This window comes from Chenopodium quinoa, unplaced genomic scaffold, assembly GCF_001683475.1.
Source record: "Chenopodium quinoa cultivar QQ74 unplaced genomic scaffold, ASM168347v1, whole genome shotgun sequence".
NCBI lineage: Eukaryota > Viridiplantae > Streptophyta > Magnoliopsida > Caryophyllales > Amaranthaceae > Chenopodium > Chenopodium quinoa.
In genome coordinates, this window is record NW_018744311.1 from 764,232 (window position 1) to 781,410 (window position 17,179).

A 17,179-nucleotide genomic window follows, 5' to 3' on the forward strand; every position below is an offset into this window, starting at 1 on the left:
AATTGTTGTAAAAAGCGTGGTGATTTCTATCCTTTTCTCATGCTATACTACCAAATAGTAAAAGTTGACCCGACATGAACAAAACACGAAATAATATGGTTAGTGTCTAGCTTTTATGACCCGTTTATAAACATGAATTACATAATGTGTTAGCAGCCGTAGTGTTGAGGTTTAATTATAATCTGGAATTGATGCTATTAAGCTATATGAAAAAACAAGGTAGATGTTTGTGGACATTATACAGTCACACCATCAATAACGATTTACATTTTATACCATGAAACTAAAGAAAATAAAATGAATCTAACCATAATACATTTTATCTGAGGAGTTTTAGTATTGGGTAGTAACTGAAAATGAGGATGGACAAGGAGGGTTATTAGGCACTTCAGCAAGGCCGTCTAGCATCTGTGTGACTGTTCGCATTGTTGGTCGTAGACTTGGATCTTCTTGGATGCACCAAAGGGCAACCAATACAAACCTCTTCAACCGGATCATGTCCTTAAGTGCCTCCATGTCATCATTGACTAGTAGGTCTAGTTTATTTGATAGGTAGCAATCAAATGCCCAATCTGTCAAAATTGCTGCTTCCTCTTCAACTAGTTCCATACATACACTCTTTCGACAACATATAATCTCCAATAAAAGAACCCCAAAACTATAGACATCTACCTTCACCGTGACTGGCTTATTCCTGAACCATTCTGGAGCAACATAGCCTTTTGTCCCTCTAATTGCCGTGTTTGTATGGGTTTGGTTTAGAACTAAAAGCTTAGCCAACCCAAAATCAGAAATACGAGCATTATGATATTCATCTAAAAGTATATTCTGGGGCTTAATGTCACAATGAATTATTTGTGTGCTGCATTCTTCATGCAAGTACAATAGCCCCGTAGCTGTCCCCTGAGCAATTTGAACTCTATCTATCCAGCTTGGCCGCATATCACCAAATAGATAATCAGCTAAGCTACCATTGCTCATATATTCATATACTAACAGCCGCTGATCCCCTTCCTTGCAAAACCCTACAAGCTGTACTAGGTTCTTGTGATGTGTCTGACCAATAACGTTAACTTCTGTTTTGAATTCTTCATCAGTGTCGGATGATATTCGATCTAACTTCTTAACAGCAACATAAATTGAAGGACCTCCTCCGTTTACCATGCCCTTGTAAACTACACCAAAAGCTCCTCTTCCCAACTCTTCCTTGAATCCGTTTGTTGCCTCATTCAGCTCTTGGTAGCTGAAATAATGGACGTGATTATACTCGCTCAGTGCTTTCATCTGGCCCTTATTAGACTCTTTCAGTTTCTTATGATAAATGAAGTATAATCCAAAACCAATTGCGACTAAAAGAAGTAGGTTAACAGATACAGAGCCACCAAACAGAACTTTGATTGGAGTTGTCATTTTTCCTTTTGCTGTCGCTGTAACAAAAGGGTTGAGTGGGTCGTTGGACATGTTAACCTTCTCTACCTTTATCCAAAAATTCTGGTTGATTGTACTGTCTTTTCTTCCATTGAAAAGTGGTGCCTTCTTCTTCCAACAACCAGAATTATCGCCAGATAGCTGGAAAGAAGCAGCAGCACAGAAACAGTCTTTCAAACAAGAATACTTGCAATCTGCTTCGCTTCTAGAATCAACCCTTTCAAAATCATTGTAAATAAAATCAGTATTTTGAAGTTGTACTAAGCTATACTCACCCTTCATAGACCTGGCTGCATAATCTTCGCAATTCTCAAGCTTGAAATCAGGTTTACAACCACCATATTGAACATTTGGATCAATGAGCGAGTAGCCCTGTGCGCATGCACACACTGGTCTGTTATTATCACCTAGGTTGCAAATGTTGTTAGACCCACAAATTCCAACACCTAAATTTGGTGCTGCTAATCTTATACAAATGTTTTCAGGTGCTACTTGAAATCTAGGACGTTTTACCAAATTGAGCTTTAAACGGAAACTATTGACAAAAATGGTTGCGTGGCAAAACTATTTACCAAACTAAGCTTCCAGGGTAAATCGCTGTCTCGGACAGCGTTTTACCCCTGGTTTTTTTTTTTTTAAAAAAAAATTCAACTGGTAAACGCTGTCCCAGACAGCGTTTTACCTTCTGTATTTTTTTAAATTCAGTAGGGCATAAAACGCTGTCTCGGACAGCGTTTTATCCTTGGGTTTTTTTTAAAAAAAAATTCAATGGGTAAAACGCTGTCCGAGACAGCGTTTTATTCCCTGTTTTTTTTTTTTAATGAAACGCTGTCCGGGACAGCGTTTCATGGCCATATATCAGCATGTTCACTTCAGCAGAATGCGCAAGAACTCAACCTCAACCTCAACGCTTTCCCTCCTCCCTCTCACACTAAACCACGACCGTACTCAAACACCCGCATTGCCGCCGCCGCCCACCCTTGCGCCACCGCTGCTGCCGCCACCTTGCTGCTGCCCTCCTCCCTCTCACACTCACTCACTCAATTTCGTGGTTAGCCCTAAACTGAATTTAGTGTAATTGCATAGTTATTGTGGTTAATTATTGTGAATTGTATGTAATTGCTCTTACTTGTTGTTAATTCATGTCAATTGCATGTAATTGTTGCTAATTATTAATGAAAATGTGGTACATTGTTGATAATTATTGATGGTGATGTGGTACATTGTTATTGAAATTGTTCATGACATTGGTGAAGTTGATGATGGTGAAAATGTTGAAGTTGTTAATGGTTGAAATTGGTGAGAAGAGATGAAATTGTTGAAATTATTGAAATAGTTTAGGTTGAAATTGTTGAAATAATTCAAATTGTTCATGAAATTGTTGAAATTGGTGAAGTTGTTGAAAGTGAAGTTGTTATAGGTGAGAAGAGTCTTATTTCAGTGTTGATAATTTACCTCGCTCTAGATTTCGATAATCCTAAAATGTGTTTTGGTTATGTAGAATATGGCGTCACAAAATGTAGTTTTGTTATGCCGGTGGGGAGGAGAAATTCTGTTTGATGGACCCCGGGTCGAGTATAGTGGGGGAAATATGGAACCACTAACACTAGAACCGAACATGACTATGAATGATTTGATGAATGAGGTTCATAGTAGTATTGGTTCAGACCCGATGACCGTTGACGTACACATTAAAATGAGGTTTGAGACCGGCAATGGAGTACATTGTTCAAATTCCGTTCACCATGTGGTCCCTCTTTCACGACGCTGGACGTAGATACGGGATTTGCACTACTAACTTCTCTGAGACATTCAACAACGTGTTGAAGGGAGCACGGTTTCTACCGATCATGTCCCTAGTTGAGTTAACTTTTCATAGAGTTAACAAATATTTCACTTTGAGAAGGGAGTCTTCTGAGGCAAGATTTGAACAGGGACTTGCATACCCCCCAAGGTCACTGCCATTCTAGAGAAGAACACCGCAAAAGCCAGATATCACAGAGTGGATGCGTATAACCGTCGATTGCATATTTACCAAGTTACAACAGAAAGGGGAGACCGACTTGGTAGTAAAGGAGGCCATAAACATACTGTTAACTTTCAGTTAAGAACGTGTACCTGCAACAAACCTACGATATTTCACCTCCCATGTTCTCACGTTCTAGCCGTATGTGCAACGTACTCACTATCAGAGCGGCCGTGGGTTGACCCGGTGCTGCAATCGGAGGCATACACGAGCACATACGCGCCGCAATTCTGGCCAATCCCTTGCGAGACAACCTGGACGCCCTATAACGGTCCCAGAATCATTCCCGACGGGAGCATGTTGCGTGGAATAGGGCGACCAAGGTCAAAGCGCATACGTAATGAAATGGATGAGACTAACCGGCCCGCGAGCAAATGTAGTCGTTGTCACGTTCAGGGCCATAACCGGGCAACGTGTCCATCGAGACCCTCAGAGGACCCATGACTGTTAACTGAAATTCGTTGTAATCGTAGATGGAGGAATTATTTTGTAATAGAAAATTTTGATTTAATAACATTTGGAACATTTTGATTTAATAACATTTGGAACATTTGATCGTTAACATTTTGGTTAATTGCTAATGCGTTAACTCTGTTGGGATTTGTTAAATTGCATGTGAACAGATACGATGGACGGTAGGGCTGTGGAGCTGGCTGTTGTGGTGGCTGTTGGAGGACTGCAGCATGCAAGCTGTTTGCTGAAGCTTGTTTTCTGCCTGGATGCTGGTTGCTGTTTCCAGCAGAAAAGCGCTGTCTGAGACAGCGCTTTATGTTCAAGCATAACGCGCTGTCTGAGACAGCGTTTTATGTTCAAGCATAAAGCGCTGTCTGAGACAGCGCTTTATGTTGAACATATAAAATAGTTGTAGTTGAATTTTTTTTTAAAAAAAAACCCAAGGATAAAACGCTGTCCGAGACAGCGTTTTATGCCCTACTGAATTTAAAAAAATACAGAAGGTAAAACGCTGTCCGAGACAGCGATTTACCCTGGTAGCTTAGTTTGGTAAATAGTTTTGCCACGCTACCATTTTTGTCAATAGTTTCCGTTTAAAGCTCAATTTGGTAAAACGTTCTGAAATCTAAACCATCCGTCACTAATTGAAGTTTTTGAGGCAGAGTACCATATTAAAATCCCATCAGAGCTCAAGATTAATCTCTGATATTGATCTTGTGATGGTGTGTAACCATCTGGTAACATATTATACATCGATCCATCTTTTCTTAATATGTACATATACCCGGTCTCATTGTACACATATCTTTGAGTCTGACCTGGATTTGCTGGGTCACTTATATGATAAGCACTATAGATGTAGCCGGTACTTAGATCCCTGGTATTGAGAGCCATGTTTCCATCCGAGGTTAGATGGTATTGGAACCTTCCCATCGTATAATTAGTTTCTGATAATCGTGAATTAATCATCCCATCAATTCCCAAAGACTGACCAGGCAGCAAGGTGTCTGTAGGATGATCAAAGCTCTGCCAAACTGTAACGTTGTTGCTGTTTCTTTTGAGTGCAAAATTCCCCGTATCATTCATGAAACCAAAACTCACACTACCACCACCGCCTATTAACTCACTAGTGGTGCTCCATAAGTTGGTTCCTTGAGGGTCAGTGAGAACTAAGCCCTCATTAGCAGTTATCTTTACTGATGAACCTTGGGGAACCGGATTACCATCATTTGCATGCCAAACAATGGTGTCCGGAAAATTGGCATACCATATGGCAAGCAAGAAGAGATTGCCTGTGATAGGAAGTTGATGAAAGCCGAAAGCAAAATCTCCCGAAGGGGAAAGCCATGAAGAGCCATTGATGTTGGCTGTGAGAGATTGGCCAACCGAGATATTACCACTATTTTGGGCTGCAACAGGTGAGGGTGTTGATTGAAGGAGTATTAGTGTTAACAAGGAGAGGGTACAAGAAAGAGGCCACGCCATTGCAATTTTTTTTACAAAAGGGATGGGACTATAGTAGTTGAAATACTTGCATTTTTAAAGTAGAATCATCAATTGGTTCAAAAATTCAACTAAGTTAATGTACTGACAAAATAATCTGTTTATGACTAATTTTAAAAATTGTTTAAGCCATCGTTAGTTTGAACACGAGTTGATATAATAATTTGAATACCCTTGTTATGTCTAGATGAAGTAACCGTGAATGAGCATGCATTTAATTTGTTTCTTTAACTCAACTTGTTTGGTATAAAATTGAAAACATTTGCTTTCTAGTACCTTATTTTATCTCCTGGTCTATTTAATCAGAAGTTGACCGGAAAGTTCATACAAAACTATAGTATCATTAGGGATCTTGATTTACCCTCACCAACCCACCATGGCGTACGGAAAATTAAAGATTATACAACTTGTGGCACGGCTGCTAAGACCAAACAGCATAAATAAAATAAGAAAAATGCAACTTGTGTCGCGTCTCTTGACTAAGGACTCCTTGCAATCATTTTTATTTGTGTGTTGCATCCACATTAAGCAGGAAGAAAACTGTAGAACAGAGGGAGTTGTCAATAATATTAATACACATATTATTAGTTTTTCAATATGTGACATATAATGTGTATGCATGCTGACCTTGATAATTTCCTTTGATTCAGATAATGTTAATGCTGAGACGACCAGGATGTATTGTTTTCCATATGAAGCAAAGATCAGTTTCAATACCTTGGTAATTCCTCAGAACGAAGAACCTCATGCCAGTACATTTCCATAGACAAATTCTGTGATTTGTAAGTCTAACAGAATTACATTTCTTTCATGATTTACTTCGTGTTTTGATCACAGTTATGATCCAAAAATATACAGTACAGGTTATGAACTTATGAAAACATAGTAAGAATGCATCATTGGTTTATTATTGTCATATTTCCTTTTAATTGCTATGGACTTACAGGGTAGATAAATTAATTGTTGTTGCTTGAATGATCAGTTGTTAAAAGACTCTTTAATGTCTGAAGTCAATAGCATTAGAAATCTCCTTAAATTATTTTTATATATATCATTTTTTGGAGCAAAGAGTCAAGAGTTATTCATTAATTTTATAGGACAACTTGTGTTTAAGTACATACGTTACATGACAATTTTACATGTTTGTGTATTTGTAGAAATTCTTAACTTGCTAAATTCTACTATGCCTAGTTTAGTTCACTCATTCCTGATAATTTTTGTGAAAGATATTCAAGCTTAGCTTGTTTGATTAAGTTATTTTTGAGGATATGTACATTTGTACACACAAATCATCCTACTGGAATGGCAAAATAATCCATGCCTGTGGATATTATACACTACCTCCGGTTTGTATTATATGTAACTTTGATGTATTATTTGTGAGACATAAAAAATTCCAAAGTTGCATATAATTCAAAACTAAGCTAGTATTATTATTGACTGCAAAACTAAATTCATAGATAGATTATTTGTGCTGGAAGTCGGCAGCTAAATACACTGCGAAATTATGAGATACAATATGAAAATATACTAAGCTACATGTTTTAAGTCAACAAGCTTAACTTTGGGTGGTAACTGAAAATGAGGTTGGACAAGGAGGGTTATTAGGCACTTCAGCAAGCCCATCTAGCATCCGTGTGACTGTTTGCATTGTTGGTCGTCGGCTTGGGTCTTCTTGGATACACCAAAGGGCTACCGTTACAAATCTCCTTAATTGAGCTATGTCTGTTAGAGCCTCCATGTCATCATTAACAAGTGAATCAAATCTGTTAGACTGATAGCAGTCAAATGCCCAATCTGTCAAAATGGCTGCTTGCTCTTCAATGAGTTCCATGCACACACTTTTTCGACAACATATGATCTCCAACAAGAGAACCCCAAAGCTATAGACGTCTACCTTTGCTGTGACTGGCTTGTTTCTAAACCATTCGGGAGCAACATAGCCCTTGGTCCCTCTAATTCCCGTGTTTGTATGTGTTTGGTTCAGAACCAAAAGCTTTGCCAAACCAAAATCAGAAATACGGGCTTGCTTATAATCATCTAGTAGGATATTTTGAGGCTTTATATCACAATGAATGATCTGTCTGCTGCACTCCTCATGCAAATACAAGAGCCCTTTTGCAATATCATGAGCAATTTGAATCCTCGCAGCCCAGTTTGGCCTTAAATCACCGAAAAGATAATCTGCTACAGTGCCATTGCTCATGTATTCATACACCAATAACCGCTGATCATCTTCCTTGCAGAATCCTATAAATCCAACTAAATTCTTGTGATGAGTCTGGCCTATTACATTTACTTCAGTTTCAAACTCCTTATCAGCATCCTTAGATATACGATCTAACTTCTTCACAGCAACAAAAATAGGGGGAACTCTCTGTCCAATCTTTCCCTTGTACACTATACCGAAAGCCCCTCTCCCAATCTCTTCCTTGAACCCATCAGTTGCTTGTTCAAGCTCCTTGTATCTGAAGCAGCGGACACTGCTATACTCACTGAAAGTTTTACTCTGATGCTCTTTAAGGCATGTAGAATGACTTTTGTTATACATGATGAAAGCTCCCAAAATAGTTGCACTTATCAGAAGGAAATTAACACCTACCGATGTACCCAACATGGCTATGACTACATGATTCTTCTTATTTATCACTGTAGGATTGTCAGAACTATTACCATTCCATACCTTAAGAAAAGTTATCCCTGTTACCGCGGTGTCTTCCATTCCATTGGAGAGTGGCAGCTTCTTCTTCCAACATGTGGATGCATGTTCATTGAAAATGGCAGCAGCGCAGAAGCAGTCATTGAGACATGAGCTTCTGCAAACCTCTTTACTGACAGTTTGAAGACGTGCATAATCACCAAATGGCCAATTAGTGTTTTTAAGCTCATGTAGCTCATATTTATCTTTGGCAGCACTCTGGCCTTGTGCTTCACAAACACTTTGCTTGAAATTTGGTACACAATTTCCATATGTATCATTAGGGTCTTGTAGAGAATAACCCTGTGGGCAATTACATGTTGGCCTGTTGTTATTTCCAAGTCTGCAAATGCTATTAAACCCACAAATTCCGCTGCCTAACTCTGGTTCAGGTGATCCTGTTGTTATACATATGTTGTCTGGTGTCGTCTGCACCATGTTCCAATCATTGGTAATGGGAGTTTTTGAGACAGAATACCATGTTAAAACCCCATCAAAGCCTAAAGTCGCCCTCTGATAATAATCATTTTGTGCGACTGTCTTACCTGGTGGTAAGAGATCGTACCTTGAGCCATCCTTTTTTAATATATACATATACCCTGACTTGTTATAGATCAATCTCTGGCCTGAATTATTAGCATTTGCTTGGCCATTAGTGCCACTAGTATAGTAAGCACCATAGGCATAGTCGGTTGTCAGATCTCTAGTATTGAGAACGAGGTTTCCATCAGAAATTAATCGTAACTGGAACCTCCCCTGTCTAAAATTAGTATCAGATAGCCTAGAGTTAACCACTCCATTTATTTCCATTGACTGAGTAGGCAGCAAGGTATCTGTAGGATGATCAAAGCTCTGCCAAACTGCATCAGTAGTGCTGCTATTTTTCAGCACAAAATTCCCTGTGTCATTCAGAAAACCATGATTAACAGCTCCACCACTTAATTCATCAGTGGTATTCCATAGAGGAACTCCATGAGGGTCACTAAGAATTAGACCCTCATTAGCAGTTATTTTTACTGATGATCCCGAGGTAACGAGGTTACCTTTATATCCATACCAAACTATGGTATCAGGGATCTTAGCATACCAGATAGCGAGCAAGAAGAGATTGCTGTTATCAGGAATTTGATGAAAGCCGAAGGCAAAATCGCCTGAAGGGGAAAGCAATGAAGTACCATTGCTGGTGGCTATGATAGATTGGCCAACTGTTATGTTGGCATTATTTTGGGCAGCAATAGGTGATGATTGTAGGAGTATAAGTGCTAATATGGAGATGGTACAAGAAAACATCCAGGCCATCAGATCATTCAGACTAGCAGAATGATCAAATTAGAGGGATTTTGGTTATTACAAAGTTACAAGGAAAATATTTATCACCCAAAGTTCTTAAAAGGAAAATATTACCCAAAGTTCTTAAATTAGAAAAGTTTATTGAACCAGTCTTAGTTTTTAACCTTGACACTGGGTCAAACCAATCACTTGATTGAATAGTCAAAGGGGGGACTCAATTTTCAAAGCATTGTCTTTATCAAGCACTAAATTTATAAAAAAGTCACCTTCAAGTAGGTTGAGAAGATAGAAGAAATTACTTGTAAATTTCTCATGCTGACTAAATTGCTGTCATTTTGTTGAGCCTTAATTTTATCAAATCTATACAGGCTCTGGTTGTGCCTTATTTGGTTTGGATAACATACCATTAAGCTAGTTTGTTATTGTAGAGTTAAATAAGTAAATTGCTAGTATAATCTTGTTATGTGACCGAGGTTGTAGTAGTATTTTGTACTTTATACAAGATTAATACACGGTACACAAAGGTGTAAGAGATTAAGAGGTTACCATATTGGTCATAGTCACTTTGCTAAATTAGCCTGTAGGCCTAATCAATGACGTGTGCGAATAGACCAAAATCATAGGTCAAAAATCTAAGAGACCCAAAAGTAATCAATGATTCATATTAAAAAAAAAAAAAAAAAAAAAAAAAAAAAAAAAAAAAAAAAAGTCTTGAAACAAAGTTAACAAGTTACAATCTGCCATAGCAGTAAATGTTGCAGATACAGAACAATGTTCCAAATGGCTCTGGTACTACATGCCTATGAAACATAATTCATTATTACACAACAAAACTTAAATTCAGAGATTGACCACTGAAGTAAGTAAAACAAAATGAAATTGACCTGAAAATGTAGTTTATCCGGCCTCTTCAGTTTTGAGTAATAACTGAAAATGAGGTTGGACAAGGAGGGTTCTTAGGCACTTCAACAAGTCCGTCTAGCATTTGTGTGACTGCTCGCATTGTTGGTCGTAGACTTGGATCTTCCTGGATACACCAAAGAGCTATCATTACCAACCTCTTCAATCGTATGATATCATTAAGAGCTTCCATGTCATCATTAACAAGTGAATCAAATCTGTTAGAAAGAAAGCAATCAAATGCCCAATCTGTCAAAATTGCAGCTTCCTCTTCAACAAGTTCCATGCATACACTCTTTCGACAACAAATGATCTCTAATAACAGAACCCCAAAGCTATAGACATCTACTTTCACAGTCACTGGCTTGTTTCTGAACCATTCTGGAGCAACATAGCCTTTAGTCCCTCTAATTGCTGTGTTTGTATGGGTTTGGTTTAGTATCAAAAGTTTTGCTAACCCAAAATCAGAAATTCGAGCATTCTGATATTCATCTAGCAGGATGTTCTGAGGCTTTATATCACAATGGATGATCGGTCTGCTGCACTCCTCGTGCAAATACAAGAGCCCTTCTGCAGTATTTTGAGCAATTTGAACCCTTGCAGTCCAGCTTGGCCTTACATCACCGAATAGATAATCTGCCACAGTACCATTGCTCATGTATTCATACACCAATAATCGCTGATCTTCTTCCTTGCAGAATCCTATAAATCAAACTAAATTCTTGTGATGAGTCTGGCCTATCACATTTAATTCAGCTTCAAACTCCTTATCAGCATCCTTAGATATCCGATCTAACTTTTTAACAGAAACACAAATTGAACCTCCTCCATTGATCATCAAGCCCTTGTATACTACTCCAAAAGCCCCTCTTCCCAATTCTTCCCTGAAACCATTTGTCGCCTCTGTGAGCTCTTGGTAGCTGAAACAATGGACGATGCTGCAATACTTTCTCATTGTTTTTCTCTGAACCTCATTAGATACTTTCAGTTTCCTCTTATGATAGATGAAAATTCCAAAACCAACGGCACTTAATAAAAGAATATTAACTGATCCAAATCCCCCAATCAGAGCCTTAGTTAGAGAATTCACCTTGTTTTTTGCAGGTGAAGGGGAGAAGGAAACAGAAGTGTTGAATAGGTTATTGGAAGTACTAACATTTCCTACCTTTATCCAAGCTTTCCCGATTACTGTTCTATCCCTTCTTCCGTTGGATAGTGGTGCTTTCTTCTTCCAACAACCTGCAGGATTATTTATATCACCGTACATGGCAGCAGCACAAAAGCAGTCTTTCTGACAAGAATTCCTACAGTCTTCTTCGCTGCAAGGATCAAGCCTTTGATAATCATTCCATGGCCAATCAGTATTTGCAAGGTGTAACATGCTGTACTCACCCTTCATGGATCTATCGGCATTGCTTCCTCCACAGCTATCTATTGTGAAATCGGGTTTACAGCTGCCAAACTCATCATGAGGATCAAGGAATGAGTAACCATTTGGGCAGGTACATGTTGGTCTTCTATCAAGACTATCATCATCGAGGCTGCAAATGCTGTTGAACCCACAAATTCCACTGCTTATATCTGGTCTGAAATCTAGATAGATTGTACAAATGTTTTCTGGTAATGCGTGTATCACTGACCATCTTCCGCTGATAGACGTTTTTGGAATAGAATACCATGTTAGCACTCCATAAAAGTTCAAAGTTGCTCTCTGATACTTATCTTTTGTTGACTGCACCTTATATGGCGGTAACAGATCTTGCCTAGACCCATTATTTCTCAAGATAAACATATACCCGGAAGCATTGTAGACCAATCTCTGACCCTAAATCCCCGAGTTATAGTAAGCACCATAGCCAAATCCAGTTGTTAGATCCCTGGAATTGAGAATAAGGTTTCCACGAATGTCATCACGTAATTCAAAATTTAGCTGGAACCTCCCCTTTGTGAAATTAGTTTCTGATAGTTTCAAGTAAACTACCCCGTCTATTTCCATAGACTGAGTAGGCAGCAAGGTATCTGTAGGATGGTCAAAGCTTTGCCAAACTACATCATCATCACTGCTACTTCTTTTGAGTACGAAATTCCCGGTATCATACAGAAAGCCATAGCTTACCTCATTACCATCACTTAATTCATCAGAGGTGTTCCATAAGCTGATCCCTTCAGGGTTGCTGAGAACTAGGCCCGCGGTAGCAGTTATTCTGACTGATGATCCTTGGGGAACAGGAATACCATCATTTGCATGCCAAACTATTGTGATGGGAATAATCTTGGCATACCAGATAGCAAGCAAGAAGAGTTTGCTGCTATTAGAATATTTGGTAAAGCCGAAAGCAAAACTGTTTAAAGGAGAAAGCCATGAAGAATCATTCACAGTGGCAGTGAGAGATCGGCATACTGGTATACTGCTTGTATTTTTGGCCGAAATGAGTGGTGTTTGTAATAAGATTATTAGTGTTAACAAGTAAAGGGTGTTGGAAGGAGGCCAGGCCATTGCTTGCAAAATTATTTGGAGCAAAGATACATGAATTTTGGTTCTTTTAGTTACTTAGAAATGTACTGTCTATTCTAACATTCATACTGATTTAATCCAATCACGTGACAGAATAGTTATTGACAGGCTTAATTTAGGATAATTTTCAAATGGCTAGAATTAAATTGTAGCCACTATATTAAATAATATCATAACCATCTATTTTTTATTGACTAAATATGAACAGTTGATATGGTCAACTTTTAAATTTACAAAAAAAATTGGTTTAACATCTCTTGATTTAGAGTAGTTATTTTTTGGTTTTTCTCCTCAATCTTGTTTGAGTTCTCTGAAGAAGGAAATGGAGAGTAGGATTTCTCACAAAATTCATTCTGCAAATTCTTTACTAACTAGTTTGTATACAAATTATGGAAAGAATATTTGAAATCTATCTATAATACATACACCTGCGACCTGCATAGTAGTTTTCATCATAATTATTGGGGAACTGAAAGTTTTAGCCTTAATTGATCTGGGATTTCAATTTTTTGTTAATACTGGAAAAATCTGGTCTCATCATTAAACCCATGCTTTTTATCTTATTGGATGATGTCAAATAATTGGTTTCTTGTAATTAGAGACAAATCTTGCTATTGAATAATCTTCCTGGCTTGGAAACTTTAATCTTTGTAATTAAGTAGCTGGAATCATGGAAGAAATTACATGTTAATATATCATGGTACTGTCATTTAGTTTGGCTTTTTTTTTATCACTTCATAATTAGGTTCTACCTGTGTCAGGTATCAGGTTCAACTCAAAGGCCATGCTTTACCCTCCTCCTTTAATGACCGAGCACTTGTGATTCAAATTATAATTGTTCTTGATGCTCTTGTTAAAAAGATGCAAGCTATGTTAAAAAGAAAAATAATGCAAGGTACGTATCACGAGTCTTTCATTTCGTTTAAATTTTTGTTATGTTATTAAACTTGTAATGTGACATTCCTTAAAAAATAAAAAAAAAAAAAAAAAAACTTGTAATGTGACAACCACTATCAAAAGGAGTAAAAGTTGTGCTAATATTCTTCGATCTTTATTTCATGGCATAAAATGTTGTATTATTTTGTGATAATACATAAGTTCACTCTTTTTAGGCAGATGGTTGAAAGTTTATATGTGTGTGTTTTTTTTTCGGGACAATTACTATGCATAGCCCTTAAGCATTAAAAAACACTCTTAGAAATTGTACAAAATTAGGAATTCATAACAAAAACACGTGTTGATCAATGTAATTAGTGTGAATTTGTCATGATTTTTAACATTTAAACAGTTTTCAAGAGTATTTTTAATGCTTATATAGTTATATGTATTTTTTTTTATTTTTTTTTTATTTTTTTTGAGGAAAGCTTATATGTAGTTTTAAAGGCTATGCATGTCATTTTCCTCTTCTTTTTTTATTTTTATTTTTATTTTTTTAATATTTAAATGTAAAAAAAGAATTATGTTCTTTGTGGCCCAATTTTTTTATCCAGTAACAACCCCGCAGTAAATGTCCAGCCCATTGACACATTTTAGCCCATGACGCATCTGGTTCTTTGTTTGGTTTCGATTCAGTCTTTCGGCCCAAAACTCCAACCCAAGCTTTTCATCACTCATCAGTCACCACCAACTTGGTTAACTACTTTTTTTTTTTTTTTTTTGAATGAAAGAAGGTTAACTGCCAATTTTGTTACTAATAATCATAATTTATTGTTATTTTTTATTCTACATTTAAATACATTATGTGGATAAATAGAGTATAAATTATTGCTAATTAAGTTAACAAAGTTTGTGATATTCATTCTATGAAGGTTAGGGTTCAACCCTCTATCTATGCATATTTCAGTCAACATTGCCATGAATTATTGAATTGTGATATGATATGATGTCATAGGTTATTGAATGGTGACGTCATAACTTTAAAAAAAAATCAACCAAACAATTAAATTTAAGAGAGAAATAAAAGTAATGACAATGGAGAGGGAAGAGGAGACGGTAATGCAACCAATGTGTGATTTTTGTCATCAAAAATACTACCTTCGTTACAGATTATGTGCAACGATTTGACATAAAACAGAGAGGGAAAATGTCTAATCGTTGCACATAACCTGTAACGGAGGTAGTATTAATCTACTATTATTGAAGAACAAAGATTGTATGTGTCAATTAAACAATAAAAGTTAAGAAATTTTGTAGTACTTCGTATTTTGTGAATATTCTTTTATTGTGATTTGCATAATTGAGTAGACATACGTCACATACTCTTTTTTTTTTTTGACGAGATACGTCACATACTCGTATCAGATTCTTTACGGAATTACGATGGTGTATTTTCAGCATCATAAAAATAGCAACATATATAGTGACAGAACAGAAATAAATATAAACTCTTAGATCCATTTTTTATGGTAGAAGAAGTAATACGAGTAGACTCTTAAATTCACTCTGTAGTCTCTACATTATATGTCACCAAATTACACACCCTTGATTAGAGAAAGAGCCAAAAACTCTCGTAAACCACCAACAAAATTCCTTAAAACCCAACAATTTCTCTTACTAAAAATTTTAAGAAAATGAAGATTCTTCCATATTTAGCTCTCCCCCTTTTCCTTACTCTGTTCCTACTTAAAAGCTCAGGCTTTGCTATTGCTACTGCTAGTATTAATTACACTAATATTGACACCAATTACGGGATTAGCTGCCTTAATCGTACCCATTTTCCTCTGGGTTTTCTTTTTGGTTCAGCTTCTTCTGCTTATCAGGTAATTAATTACCCAACATTATTGCTAATTTAGTGTTTAATTTTAAAGATTATTACTTTGCTTTTGATTATGATCCTGGGATAATTAAACTTTAAATCATTAAATAACGACGTTGTTGATTAAATGTTAAAGTTGGTTTAGTATGAATTATCATAATGGGTTCTTCATATTCATAATTGAAAGGGTAATTGAAGAAAAATGTGGATTTTTTTTTCTTTGTATAATTGTATTTGATCAGAATATATAATTTGTAAATGGGTGTTCTTAGAACAAGTAACGATTTTCCTATTAATATATTTATTTTTAATATTGTAGAATTATGAGTTTATGTGATTTTGGTGCAGTTTGAAGGAGGAGCTGAAGAAGATGGAAAAGGTCCGAGTATATGGGATACTTACACCCACAAATTCCCTGGTGAGGTTAATTTTTATTTTTTTTCCTTACAATGTTATATCAATTTGGTTTATTTTAATGAAATAAAGACTATTTGTTACATAATGTACTTATATAAGGAGTCATGAAAGTAGGGTGGTGATGTAGATGAGATTCGATTCGAGTATGGTGTAATGTATATGAGGCGTTCGTTAAAAGGTTTTTGGTGATAATTTGTGCAGATAAAATAGCGGACGGTAAGAATGGGGATAAGGCAGTTGATTCATACCATCGTTATAAGGTGTGAAATAAAACTACTTGTACATCACAATGTTAATGTGACTATTTTTTTGGAATGCACAATTCATGTTGTGTAGTTATAGAATATTAGAATGTAAACTACTTTTCATGGATCTGAATTTGGAATTCAAACTGTTACCCTTATTCGTTGTACTTCAGCATGTTTACGAATATTATGCACTTTGTTAAACACTTGAACTGATATTGTCTTACTTAGATGTGTAGTTAGTTGGTCATAGAATCAAGAGATGCTCTTAGTTTGTTTGGAGCATTGTCTTGATTTGGGAGGTTGAGGGTTGGATTCTTATCTAACTTTTGCGTCCTTTTTTCAAACCCCAAGAAAACAGAAACTTTGTTTGAAAATGGTTATAACTCAACTTATTGATTTTGTAGGAAGATGTGAAGATCATGAAGGAAATGGGACTGAGTGCTTACCGGTTCTCAATTTCATGGCCCAGAGTATTGCCTTGTATGTCATTATATGCATGTATGCTTTGAATCATGACATTATTAACCTGAATTTGGATTGCAATAAAGGCTGTAATTACTGTAAATAGTTGTAAATTAAGGCTGGAAAATTATCATAGATTCATAGTTGTCTGGAAACATTCTAGTTATGACATTTTAGTCTCAATCATTGTGTATAGATGAATGTAGAAGGTAAAAGGGTAGAAGGGCTAAAGGCATGCTTTTGGTGGATTTTATCTGCATTTGTTTGTAAAAATTCCTGGCATCATATTTTGCCTCATATAGAAAATAAGCCCCAATAGCTTGTTCTCTAATGTTTTTCTTTTCTAGATAAGTCATACAACACTTATAGGACTATTTAAAGCTCTAGGTCCATCTAATAACCTACTTTGTCACTTAATCTTTTGGATTGACACATCCTTATATTAGTTAAGTGATATGTGAAATCTGTTTTTTATTTTCCCGTT

The 17,179-nt window shown here is 36.5% G+C and overlaps 4 protein-coding genes and 1 pseudogene across 10 annotated transcripts in view; 1 reads left to right on the plus strand and 4 right to left on the minus strand.

Moving 5' to 3' along the window:
• Nucleotides 1-17,179, plus strand: part of LOC110695967 (beta-glucosidase 24-like) — a 71,177-nt gene that overhangs the window by 35,488 nt on the left and 18,510 nt on the right. For 2 of the 7 annotated variants that reach the window (XM_021873211.1, XM_021873210.1), the window contains exons 6-9: nt 6,061-6,192; nt 13,575-13,708; nt 15,917-15,986; nt 16,638-16,731. In XM_021873211.1, the coding sequence (XP_021728903.1) occupies nt 15,939-15,986; nt 16,638-16,731 (142 nt within the window). In that variant the 5' untranslated portion in view covers nt 6,061-6,192; nt 13,575-13,708; nt 15,917-15,938. Of the gene's footprint in view, nt 1-6,060; nt 6,193-13,574; nt 13,709-15,251; nt 15,573-15,916; nt 15,987-16,186; nt 16,246-16,637; nt 16,732-17,179 lie in introns of those variants that run through there. The other 5 variants (XM_021873212.1, XM_021873209.1, XM_021873206.1 and 2 more) reach the window with 5 other exon arrangements.
• Nucleotides 307-5,476, minus strand: LOC110695970 (G-type lectin S-receptor-like serine/threonine-protein kinase RLK1). The gene is made up of 3 exons (XM_021873216.1): nt 4,539-5,476; nt 4,430-4,440; nt 307-1,919 (listed from the first exon to the last, which is right to left on the minus strand). The coding sequence occupies exons 1-3, from the start codon at nt 5,390-5,392 to the stop codon at nt 334-336; spliced, it is 2,451 nt and encodes an 816-aa protein (XP_021728908.1). The 5' UTR covers nt 5,393-5,476; the 3' UTR covers nt 307-333.
• On the minus strand, nt 6,820-9,439 carry LOC110695962 (G-type lectin S-receptor-like serine/threonine-protein kinase RLK1). Its single transcript, XM_021873205.1, has one exon. The coding sequence runs from the start codon at nt 9,405-9,407 to the stop codon at nt 6,969-6,971; it is 2,439 nt and encodes an 812-aa protein (XP_021728897.1). The 5' UTR covers nt 9,408-9,439; the 3' UTR covers nt 6,820-6,968.
• LOC110695966 lies at nt 10,286-12,795 on the minus strand (annotated as a pseudogene).
• LOC110695969 (G-type lectin S-receptor-like serine/threonine-protein kinase RLK1) lies at nt 12,106-12,815 on the minus strand. Its single transcript, XM_021873215.1, has one exon. The coding sequence runs from the start codon at nt 12,793-12,795 to the stop codon at nt 12,124-12,126; it is 672 nt and encodes a 223-aa protein (XP_021728907.1). The 5' UTR covers nt 12,796-12,815; the 3' UTR covers nt 12,106-12,123.